Source organism: Dipteris shenzhenensis, chromosome 12 (genome assembly GCF_047967505.1).
Source record: "Dipteris shenzhenensis isolate YYH24624 ecotype China chromosome 12, Dip_SZ_1.0, whole genome shotgun sequence".
NCBI lineage: Eukaryota > Viridiplantae > Streptophyta > Polypodiopsida > Gleicheniales > Dipteridaceae > Dipteris > Dipteris shenzhenensis.
The window spans coordinates 49,459,550-49,472,420 of record NC_141607.1 but is presented as its reverse complement, the minus strand read 5'-3'; the positions used below and the strand labels follow the sequence as shown (position 1 = coordinate 49,472,420).

Here is a 12,871-nt window from a genome sequence, read left to right as displayed (position 1 = left end):
GAAAGAGAAAGAGAGAGTGTGTGTGAGAACACACTCTCTCTCTTCCTCCCTCACGCTCTCACGCGCTCTCTCTAAATAGCCAACGTTCTTTCTTGAGAATGCTGCTCCAATCGTGCAGCTCGTGCTTGCCCCTCCCAACGCAAACCTAACTTCTTCTTCTTCTCCTCCTCCTCTCATTCCTTGCACTATTCCTCTCCCTCCCCTTTGGGCGCTAGCCTTGCTAGCTGTCCTCCCATCGTGCCCTTCCCATCATATTGCACACCCACCAGCTTCTCCAGCTTCCCTTCCCATATCTAAGCTCTAACCTTCTCTTCTGCACCACCCTCTGGAGCTTCGTTTCCGGTTCTTTCCCACAAGGTTTTCGGATTTTCCCCGTCCTAGTCTTCCCCTTTCATCATTTCCTCCCCCCCCCTCTCCCTGCCTTGCATTGCCATATCATGCTTTGCCGCGTGAAATCCTTTCTCGTGCCATCCATTAAGCTCCCTGATCTGTCGGTCCTGCTCCGGTTATTGCCATGCTAATTAGTTGGCGCATTCCAGCCCTCCAACTCTGTCATCTTAAGTCCAGATACGGTACCACGGCCGGCGTAGGATCAATCAAATCCCGTGCCCTGCTGCGAAATTCGCAGGCAGGAATAATTCGGCTCACGCAAGAACCTCACCTAGGAGCTCTGCCCTTCCTGGCACGAGCACGAGAGAGCTATGCTTAAGCTGCTCGAAGTTTCATTTGAAGCTAGCTCTGCAGACGTGTTGTTCCGGCCGATTGACTGATCCAGCCCTGTTTCACTAAGGAGCGTCTTCTTTGTCACGAAGATCTGTGAGGGCCAAGGTACGGAGGTGGGATGGGTGTAGCGGCAGCAAACAAGAATGGGGAATATGTGGACAACATGGTCACTGAACTGGTTGGGAAAAACCGGAAAATTAGCAACAGGAACTTCCGCGTTGTCGCTAGCCTTACGTGCCTTCAATTTGGGTTCGCTGTGTATGCAACATTCCTCCTCTATTTCATGAGCCCAACTGTCGACGTGATGACAGACACCGATCGATCATGGGCGTCCCACATTGCACAGCATTGGAAGGGTTTCATGGCTTACAATCCAACTTACCGTAGGCAACTCATCGAGTTGTCAAGAGACACATCGGTTCCTGGTTCTGCACCGCAGCTGGTCTGTGAATTTGAGCAGATACAGTTCGAACAAAAGAAGTCGAACAACACAAGAATGCTAAGCGTGAAGAGAGAGCTGTTCAACGACATCATGCAATTCCAACAACAGTCGCGCGGTTGTGAAACTCTGGCTGAACTCATGGCTCTTCCCTCTACCTGGTCTGGCACAGAGCGCCAGCCCAAGATAACTGTCATCCTCAACCATTTTAAACGAAAGACGCTGTGCTCTCAACTGGATGCATTGCTGAAGCAGACCGTGCCGTTCCACAACGTCTGGGTTCTTGCGTTCGGCAGTCCGAACGAGGACTCCTTTCGACAGATTGTTGCGGGCTACAACCATTCGCGCATTAGTTTCATCAGCTCCACGTACGACTTCAAATACTACGGGAGATTCCAGATCGCTCTGCAGGCGGAAGGAGCTGACTACGTCTATATCCTGGACGATGACATGATACCGGGGAGGAAAATGCTTCAAATTCTCTCTCACATCGCTGGTACGCAGAAGTACGGGAACGCTGTATTTGGCAGCATAGGCCGAATTCTGCCGTTCCGGCAGAAGGATTACAGTTTCCCGAGCTACAGGAAATTCGGCTCCAAGGAAGCGGGCCTGTATCTGCCGGATCCTGCCTACGACATCATTGTCGACAGAATCGTGCAGGTGGACTTCCTGTCGAGTTCCTGGTTTCTGTCCGCAGAGCTGGTGAAGACGATCTTCATAGAAACACCGTTCACGTTTGCGACAGGCGAGGATCTTCACCTAAGGTATACCGCGACACTACATTCTTGTGCAAGAATGTTTGTTTGTTCTTATGCAAAAAATTCTCGTGCATTGGTGCTCAAGGTGGCGTCGATCGTTAGGGAAGTGAGCCTCAGTTAGATGTTTTGTGCAAGATAGTTTGGAAGTCGTGAGCGACAGAGATCTGTCTGCTGAGTCCCCTGCAAAATTAGCCTACGTGGGATTTTTTAGAAGACACCATGGAAAACAAACATGGCTGATTGTGAATCTACGTCTGAGGAAAAGTTCTGCTTGCGTGCTCTGGAGTCTGCATGTGAGTTTTGGATCTGAGGTCTGAGAGTTCGAAGAATTGCTCAGAGAAAACAATAATTTTGGATGGATGAACAAGCGTCCTGGCTGAGGCTGAAATTAGAGGTAGACAAATAGTGTATACGAGGTGGTAACGTGCGCTGGTGGACGTTAGCGTTACGTGCTTCGCCTCGTACTACAGTCTCTCAAATTACTCATTTTTTTCCTTTTTAAACTCTCTAGCTCTCAGAAAACTCTCGGCAAGCTCAAATCAACCTCCAATTTGCAAAGTCACTCTCGAATTATACTCCTACAATTTGCAACGCCCCAAATCCGACGAGTGATTTGAGGTGTTTGAGAGACGTCAAGGCTCGTGTAAATTGCAAAAAATTACAAAATTTTGTAGGACCGATATGGTCATGGGAGACGTTAGCTTGGTTGTTATGAGTTGCAAATTATAAAAGTGAAGGTCAATGCCTCAACTTTAGGGGTGACCCTAAATTTCACTTGAAGGACACCTACGCTAAATTCGTCAAAGAAAAACACCTTCTTTTGAAAGGTAACACTTTACCTTAGTCTATCCTGAAGGTAAAAATGTCACTCCTGCGAAGGCTCCAAATTAGAGGCCTTGAAGGATCTAGAGAGAACTTGACTTGAGTCTAATTGTGAGAACTTGACTCGAGTCTAATTGATACCGTCTCTCAAATCAACCTCCAATTTGCAAAGTCACTCTCGAATTACACTCAAATCTTTCCTACAATTTTAAAGGCCGCAAATCTCCAATTTTGCCCATTGCAAAAATTGCTAGAAATTTATGGTCTCGGGACAGGCTGGCGTTGGACATTGCAAGATCTATCGCTCGTGACGTGAATTTCACTTGAATTACGCTGTATAAAGCCAAATTGAGAATTTCGTTAAACGAATTTCTGAAAAACACATTCATTCAAAATACTTGCTACAATTGTCTTGAAGGTAAAAATGTGAGCTCAAGTGAGGACACCTAGATTTTTGCGTTGTGAGAGATGAGAATTTTGGGAGCGACTTGAGAGCGAAGCTAAAGAGGAGAATGGTGTGAGAGACGGTAGAGCTTATTGAGAGATTGGAGAAGCAACGAGATGTGGAGAGATGGTAGATGGTATAAGAGAGTGATGATCTGAGACACTATAGCCGGGTGGTGTAGAAGTGGGAATGACGGCGAATGAAGTGTGTGTGGTTGTTTGATGGTTGCAGCTATCAGCTACAGAAATACAGGGATGCAGGTTCGTTCGTGATACCCATTGATGCAAACGACAAGGAGACGTGGGGAGACAGCGAGCACAGGCTAGCACAGATCTCTGAGACCACCGTCATCTTCAAGGATGTAGTGCAGGTGCGAGACGATCAATGGTGGCGCACCTTCTCCCGTGGCTATGTCACTCAATGGGCTTCCATGTTTCCCCAGCAAATCGACGCTCTCTTCTACGCTCACTCCCTCTCTGATGTCTCCTCCCTCTCCCCCCTCCTCAGTCGCTTCCGCTCCACCCCTCAACGTAAAGCCTTCCTCGTCGTCCCTGGTGGCTCCCTCTGCCCTTGCCATGACGCTGCCTCCTCCCTCGGTTGGCCCCTTTCCTCCTGCCATGAACGCCGCTTCAAGATCTTCGACCTCGAAGTTGGTTCCATCCATCGATCGTCCGCCTCTCCTGCTTCTTCCGATATCTCCCTCTTGCAAGAACTCTACAGTGGCCTCAAGGGCCTCATCCGCATCCACTCCCCCGCCCTCATCATTGCGGTTGGCGATTCTCCCCGCCCTGTCCTCGACGCTCTCTCGCTCGCCACCTCCCGCGACGGCAGGAACTCCTCGCTGGTCCTGCTCCCTCGCAATGCCATCCCTCACTCTCTCTGGATGGCGAACGTGCGTCTGGGAGCACTGCAGAGTAAGATTTCGCAACTCCAAACTCACGATGCCGCGTCGCGTTATATGTTTTCATTCCGTCTTTGCAATATTCCCATGAATCAAAGTTCCGTAAGATGTAATCAAAACATTGCCATTAATTGACACGATGCCACCGACCGTTTTGAACCAGATCCGATTTTGTAGCATCTGATGATAGACGCTATTCACCAATTGCTCGATCTAATCCCAATTGGGCAAACTGCTTGCTTGCAGAATGGAGCAAGATGAGGATATCCGTGAACATCATCACTCAGAACAGGGCCAATTCGCTCCAGAGACTTCTGAACTCTCTCTCGAATGCCTTCTATGTAGGCGACCAGATCTCCATTTCCTTCAACATGGACAGCAAAGTAGACGACGAAACCCTCCTCGTGGTGAACAATTTCTACTGGCCGCACGGCCAAAAGCTTGTACGCCGCCGCATCATCCAAGGAGGCTTAATCCGAGCTGTCAGTGAGAGCTGGTATCCAGCTTCTGACGACGACTTCGGCTTGCTGCTGGAGGATGACATAGAGGTCTCTCCCTTCTATTACATGTGGCTCAAGTATGCTTTACTAGCATACTACTACGATCCAATGGTCTCCTTGCCAGAGCTGAGCGCCATAGCCCTCTACACGCCCAGACTGGTGGAGGTGGTGAAGGAGAGGCCACACTGGAATGCTACGGATTACTTCAAAGGAATTCATCCCAACATGCCTTACCTGCATCAGCTTCCCTGCAGCTGGGGATCGCTCTTCTTTCCCAAGCACTGGAGAGAGTTCTACAAGTACATGAACATGCGATTCACGGAGGATGCAAAGCAAAATCCTGTGCAGATACCCAGGTCGAGAACGAACGGATGGCAGGCGTCCTGGAAGAAGTTCCTGATCGACATGATGTATCTGCGGGGGTACGTAGCTCTATATCCTAATTTCCCAGACCAGGCCAGCTTTTCTACGAATCACATGGAACCGGGGGCTCACATAAATGCCTCGAATAATGTGGTGAAGCATCGCAAGGAGGATTTCGAAGTTCCATTGCTGGAGCAAGACTTCACAACGCTGCTACCACAGCAGAAACTGCCGCCAGCGAGCCGACTGCCTGTCTTAAATCTCTTCAATCAGGCAGCGAGCCTCAAGGCCCTCAAGGCTTCTGGTGCTAAGCTAAGGCAGGACGTGCTGGAATGCCAGGAACGAGAAATTGTCGCTGTTCACCAGATCACTGGCAGCCCCTCGGAATGCACCACATTCCGTTAGGAGTATGTCCTCTTTGGACAAAAATTTCATTGCTGACATACCCCTAACGTTACTATAAAGTCCATCAAGCCATCCCTCCTCTTGGGAAAAAATGCCACCCTTTATCAAACCTTTGAATATCGTTATTATTTCATTCCCTGCTCTTTTCGAGTCTTTCTAACTCCAATTGTAAACGGGCCAGCAACTACGGCCTCTCAAACTTTGCAAGTTTAAGCATTCTTTCAAGATAAAGATCTTATCCTAAGTGTGTGACAATTTTTTCTTTCTAAAAGTTACGAGGTTGTATGTTCATTACCAAGCTAAGAAACGCTTTAATAAGGAATTCTCTAAATTAAAATCATTAATTATTATATTATGAGAATAATAAAATAAACGTTTCTTTGAATCGCATGTTCATTGCTTCCGATCGCTTATGACTTCCTCATGGTAAAGTACTTGTAGGCTAGTCAACAAAGATATATAAAAATTCAGCGTCATATATTAATTGGATCTCTTATTTACATTTTTATTTGTGGGACAAAGCATGATCATGTGGCCATTTTTTGTGATGTTCAAGCAATATATTGCACACGGGTAAGTTCTTAATCCATAACTTATGCATTCCTCAATGGAATTTGACGAACACATCTACACATTTTTAAATAAAGGACCACATTATCACATAATTTTTTTGAATGAGATCGAGAAGCCATTCTAAATGCTATTTTGCATGTGAAGTACATATCCTAGATTGTATAGGTCCATATAACAGTCTACTCAAACACAATCTATTCAAGCACCATTGTAGATGTTATTTTGTATGTGAGGTATGTATCCTAGATTATATAGGACATAACAAACTACAAAAAAAAAATTCGCTCTACACATGCATGCAAGCAAGTGTTCATTCAAAAGTACATTATTAATGCTTTCTTAAACAACCAATTGATAACATTCCATATCATTTTAGTAGTGTGCCATAGCTACACTAAAAATGCACATGCACATTTGAAGGCATGCTCCATAACTCTTTATAGTTTTGTTTGTAGCCAGAAAGATTTGAAAAAATAGACTCCACACTTATGGATAGAATATCAGTGTCTAAACTACGTTATCATCAACAAAATAATAAACTTTGAAAGTCCTTTGAGTGAGATTCATATCATGAGCCATAGTGGTGTTCAAAAACACCTTCATAATAGCACTCTAGAATTCCCATTGATATTGAGACTCACTTTGTTGTGAGCATTCTCATTTGAAAATCTCCAAAACACCGTTTAAAAAATGTAGAGTGTAATTAATAACCATGAATATTACAATGACAACGTGCATGCTCTTTAACTTGACCAAGTGTTTTTAGAGGAGAATGAATGCAAGATATGTAGTTGATGGAAAATCAATGGGCAATGACAAGCATTTGATGTAAATTAGGTGGCAACATTTGACAATCATTTATCGCGGACTTTCAATGTTTAGACTAACTAGCATTATTGTAAAAGGATAACTTTACATATCTTGATTACTCATTGCGAAGTAAAAAAGTACATTTCGGATGAAAACATAACAGCTTGTCGATGCATCATTAAAATCCTTGAAATAAATCATGATTCCAAAGAAACTCTCAATTTCTAGCCCCGATAGGGAGAATGGCACCAATGCTAGCTCTCCACAATCCATTGGAAAGAATGGCATGAGAGGCGCTCCTTCAAAATCCATTATGAATGTAGATATGAACATGTTTCACAACAACACAAAGCAACTATAGACGCGCTTGGTAGACGCGCAAAATAGCGGGCGCGTCTATAGGCGTTGCTCTAGTAGTGAAATTACGGGCGCGTCTATAGGCGCGGCTAAATGCTCGTTTATTTGCGCGTAAATCACCGCGTCTATTTGCGCGTTTGACCTGAGAAAATACGGGCCCGTCTAACATCCTGTTTATTAGCGCGTCTATTTGCGCGTCTATTTGCGCGTTTATTTGTGCGTTTACACTGAGACTCAGACGCGCATTTAGACGCGTAAATAGACGCGCTCCAGAGAATACAGAAAGTGAGATTTTGGTGTATATCATTGCTTTCCAAACATTGCCCATGATTACCAAAGCACATAATTTTTTGCAAGCTTACATATACAAGAATTAAGTGAAATGAGGAGAATGAGACAATATGTAAAATAGTTTTGCCAATATCAATTGTGGGGCTACGGTTCAATCTCATCCTCAATGAGATCAACCCTTGCCAAACTATCTACTTCAAAATCTAAACAAGTGTTTAGATCTACAAATACATTCAACCCACTACTACTTGTGCCACTCATGTGCTCATCGAAATCAACATCTCCAATGGTAGGCTCGTCCTCACGGGTAATGCCGGCCTCAATATCTGTATCTTCTATCTCATGATCATCCTCCTCTCTTGTATCACGGTCATCATCACGTCCATGGCCATGATCATCCTCCATACGCTCCATATTAGTAAATGTACTATACATCACTTTGGAACGTGGCATAATAGGTATGACATGCCACCATCTATTATTATCCACCATTGGTTGATAGACAACCTAATTCAAACACAAATACAATCATGTTACTTTTCTTGCATCAAATATTTAAAAGCGAGTATTTTTATGTGTGTGCATAGTACCTGTTCACATTGTTGCGGTAGTACCAGTGTGTCCTTCCTACTTTGCCAAAACTTTGTGGAGTCAATAGTTACAAAGCCACTTGCATGGCATTTGATTGTTGCATTAGGGCCTCTTTCCACCACGTCCTTAAACCACTTTACATCCAAAACATACACAAAGAAGGGTCGAAAGTCAAGCATAATGATATCTTGGATTATGCCACAATAATCATCCATGGCTCCATTGGCTCCCTCAAAGCTAGCAATGACGCCGCAATCTTGTGTGTTTCTCTTATCATCAATCCGTTGTGTTCGAAAATGCTTGCCCTCACACCATATAGCATTGAACATAGTGCACTACACCAAGAAAAAATCAATTAAACAAGCAATCTAAATTATAAAAAGCTCCTAACTTATGCATAACATTCTATATATCAACCTTGCTCATGCATCCCCTAGCATACTCCCATTCTTCCATTGTGATATGCATCCCCTCGTCTTTCTCTGCTTTCTCCATTTCATCAAGTAGCCAATCCACATGAATATCCTTTGGAAGTGCTCTTAGACGCTGAGGGTATGGCACACGAGATCCGTGGTGTGTACGAAAGAGGGCCCTTTCTTCTTGTCTTCTTGCCTTTGCATCCTCGTATCTTGTCACCCATCTTTTCATCACATCACTATTAAGCACGCAAAAGAGGTTGATACTATTACGCAACTCCGTGTCTATTACTTTGTTGCGTCCTTTTCCTTGAGGCACAATAGAGGTCATCCTTAGGTCTTCATCATCTCTCCATAGTCGTGGGAGAGAGCTATCCACATCAACAAGAAACTCAGAAATATATACAAGTGACTCTTGTACCAACCAACCCTCGGCCATGCTACCTTCGAGTCTTGCATTTTGTCTCACGAAGCCCTTCAACGTCTTCATGAAGCGCTCGAGGAAGAACAACCATCGTGCATGTATAGTACCGCATATAGCAATCTCATCCACCCAATGTACTATGAGATGTAGTTGGCTTGTGAGAATAGAACGTGGAAATGTCTCCTCCACTAAACAAACCGCCTCCATTGACATAACTCGAGCATTCTCAAGCGTGGTGGGATATATTTCCTTTGAGCTCACATACCTCACAAGCTCGCCCATCTTGTAAATACAATCTTTCACGTCCTTTGATGCACTACGTGAAATGCTAGTAGGTAGTATGAACTGAACCCGCGAGGAGGTGGTTGATTAGTTGCTTATAGCTATTCACTCACAATTTTGAAAGGAAAAATATATTATGCATATAAAATACTTACTTGGTGCATCTTGTGCCAATCATGAGATTTCAAGCCATATAATTGCTCTACATCTCTTTTCTTGCTCTTTGTAAAGGCTCCCTTCAAACACCTCATGCATCCAGTGGGAGTACGAATTGTAGTAATAGCGCGCTTCATCGTCGCCATCTCTAGCTTTGATAACATCCATGGTGCACGAGGTAAAAAAACACGCCCATTTGGTCTCTCTTGAGGCCAAGCTTCACGCATCCTCCCTGTGGTACATAGATCCTCCCTTATGCCTGCCGAATCTCGTGTCCCATTCAAATGCTCCCAAATGGTAGATGCCACATTCTTGAAGATATGCATGGGATCGAGTAGGTGATTGATCTTGAGGTGGGACCAATATGGTAAATGATAAAAGATGGAGTATCTAAACAAAATAAAGTGTTAGCGTGCAATCTTTACTTTCAACCAATATAGCCAATCTTTACTTCCAGCCAATAGTTACAAATCCTTACTGGCTCATGCCAAGTGGTGGAGGAGTCATGGAACCGTCCCAAATTCTCATCCAATCTCCCGCGGTGAGTGATTGTGGGAGGACTTCATTCCAAGGGGCAACATATCTAAGATGATCAGGTGGGAGAAATTGATGGTGATTCTCATAGATGACCTTATTCAATGTGTCTGCCCTTGAGGCAACTAGCGAAGGACCACAAACAGGACATGCATGGTAACCCGATGTAGTGAGACCTGAAACAATAGATGCAATTAAGAGTGGAAGGTGGGTTTAGGGTGCCACGTCCTTTGTCTATTCATAATTAAAAAATGCAATGCTTACCTGAACACTCGCCATAGCTTGGGAAGTCATGCATCGTCCACATCAAGACTGCTTTTTGCAGTTGAAATCTCGTGACGAGGGAGGCCTGCTCACATCATGCACCTCGATACCTCTCCAAAGTATCTCTAGCTCATCAATCAAAGGCTCCAAATAAACATCTGGATTTTTGACTTTATGTTTCCCTGGAATTAGAAGGGATAGCATGACATGTCCTTTCTTAATAGCCATAGAGGGTGGAATCAAGTCGGTGACATAAATGCACAACAGTCACCCTGGCATATCGCGAGTGGAGCTCGATATCTCAACACTCCCCCTCGAGCTCAATCTCAAATCCTACACACCAAGCAGGTCTCTGAACTTGCGCAGCTTCTCTGCGCCCAATGCTTTCGTGAATATGTCAGCTACCTGATCCTCTGTGCTGACATAAACTAGATCAATAAGACCTAGTAAAACCTTCTCCTGCACATAGTGATAATGCACCTCAATGTGCTTTGTTCTGGCATGAAAGACTGGGTTCTTTGCCAAGTGTATACTGCTCATGTTGTCACAATAAATGACAACCGGCCCATCTGTAGACTGATGCATATCATAAAGTAGCTTATGCAACCAAGCTACCTCACATGCAGCCATTGCTGCACCCCTGTACTCAGCCTCTGTGCTCGACAAGGCAACTGTAGGCTGTTTCTTGCTGCTCCAAGTGACTGCAGCACTCCCAAAAGAGAACACATATCCACTGGTAGATCGTCTATCAGAAATGCTACCAGCCCAATTAGCATCAGTGTATCCATGCAACTGTATCTGAACCCCAGCCTCATAAAATATTCCATACTGCAATGTGGACTTCACATACCTGAGTATGCATCTAGCCGCATCCAAATGCGATTTCCTTGGAGCCTGCATAAACTGACTTACCAACCCAACAGCATAGCTCAAATCTGGCCTGGTAATAGTCATGTAAATCAAACTTCCTACTATGTGTCTGTACATAGTAGGGTCTTCCAAAAGCTCACCTGCATCTGTGCTCAGCTTCACATTCTGCTCCAAAGGAACTAAAAATAGGCTTACAGCCTGTCATCCCATATTTGGACAGCATGTCCAATCCATACTGCCTCTGCAAGAGCTGTATCCCACTTGGTGATCTAATCACCTCAATGCCCAAGAAATAACGCAGCTCTCCCAAATCCTTCATCTCAAACTTCTGCCTCAATAGCATTTTCACATGAAGGATATTTTCATCACTATCACCTATGATGATCAAATCATCAACATAAATGACCAGCAGCATAATCCCTTTCTCTGTTTTTCTCACATAGAGTGAGAAATCTGCCTTGGAAATCTGAAAGCCAATAGTGACAAGATACTGTCCTATCTTGTCAGACCATGCTCTAGGTGCTTGCTTCAAGCCATACAAGGCTTTCTTCAACCTGCAAACAAACTCAGGATGAGTAGCATGAACATAACCTACTGGCTGCTCCATAAAGACCTCTTCTTGCAAATCACCATGCAAGAAGGCATTCTTTACATCCATCTGATGTAAAGACCATCCCTTTGATGCAGCCATAGCAATGGCTGCTCTTACGGTTGCCATCCTTGCAACCGGGCTGAAAGTTTCTTCATAATCAATGCCATATGTCTGTGCATACCCCTTGACAACTAATCTTGCCTTGTATCTATTCACAGAACCATCTGCATTGTGCTTGATATTATAAACCCACTTACAACCAATTGCATTCTTGCCTTTAGGCAAAGGCACCAATTCCCATGTAGCATTAGCATCCAAGGCATCCATTTCTTCATCCATGGCTTTCTCCCATTTTTCATTTCCCATGGCTTGCTCAAAAGAAGCGGGTTCTGGTTCCTGTATCACTTTGACCATATAGGCATAGTGAATGGCTGTAAATCCATCATATTTCAGCCTATCCATAGGATACCTAACCCTGGTAGACCTGCGCAAAATAGGCTCACTTCCAGGTGCTCTCAAAACATCCCTGGTCTTCCTTACTCCAGGTGTAACAATAGAAGGAATACCCAACTCATCATCAATGCTCTGTTCTGAGCCACTGGATTCACCATCCACACAAGAGTGACCTGCATTCACATCATACATGGGCTGATCTACCTTCTCTTTTCCTTTTCGTGATACCTGCGTACCACTCTCTGCATTGCTTTGAGGGGATTCTCCTGATCTCAATCTGCCTGTCCATGGCGAAACATGTGAACCACTGGTAGAGGACGCTCCAGGTCCACTGATATTTTGTGATTGCTGCTGTGCATTCTGTGTAGCATTACCATTTTGTGCATCTACATCAATCATCACATTTACTGGTTTATACCAGCTGCTCATCTCATCAAAAACAACATCTTTGCTCACTGTGAACTTACGTGTAGAAGGGTTATAGCATCTATACCCTTTCTGCTGCAGAGAATAACCAATAAAGATGCACTTCTCAGCTTTTGGGTCCAACTTGGACCTCAACTCATCTGGCACATGGACATAGGCAATGCAACCAAAAATCTTCAAATGAGAAATATCTGGTTTCCTACCAGTATACATCTCCTCTGGCGTCATGCCATGTATTGCTGCAGTGGGAGTCCTGTTCATTATATAGACTGCTGTAGCAACTGCTTCAGCCCAATAATAATCTGGTAGATCTTTTTCATTTAGCATAGCCCGAGATACCTCTCAAATATGCCTGTTTTTTCTTTCTGCAATTCCATTTTGCTGTGGGGTATGACTGCATGAATATTGCTGCTTTATACCATGCTCCTGCAAGAACCTTGCAAACTCATTTGAGAGGTACTCTCCCCCTCCATCTG

The 12,871-nt window shown here is 44.4% G+C and overlaps 1 protein-coding gene across 1 annotated transcript; it reads left to right on the top strand.

Moving 5' to 3' along the window:
* Positions 1 to 841: 841 nt before the first annotated feature.
* On the top strand, positions 842 to 5,356 carry LOC147896338 (uncharacterized). Its single transcript, XM_087382271.1, has 3 exons — positions 842 to 1,926; positions 3,419 to 4,101; positions 4,335 to 5,356. The coding sequence occupies exons 1-3, from the start codon at positions 842 to 844 to the stop codon at positions 5,354 to 5,356; spliced, it is 2,790 nt and encodes a 929-aa protein (XP_087238397.1).
* Positions 5,357 to 12,871: the final 7,515 nt, after the last annotated feature.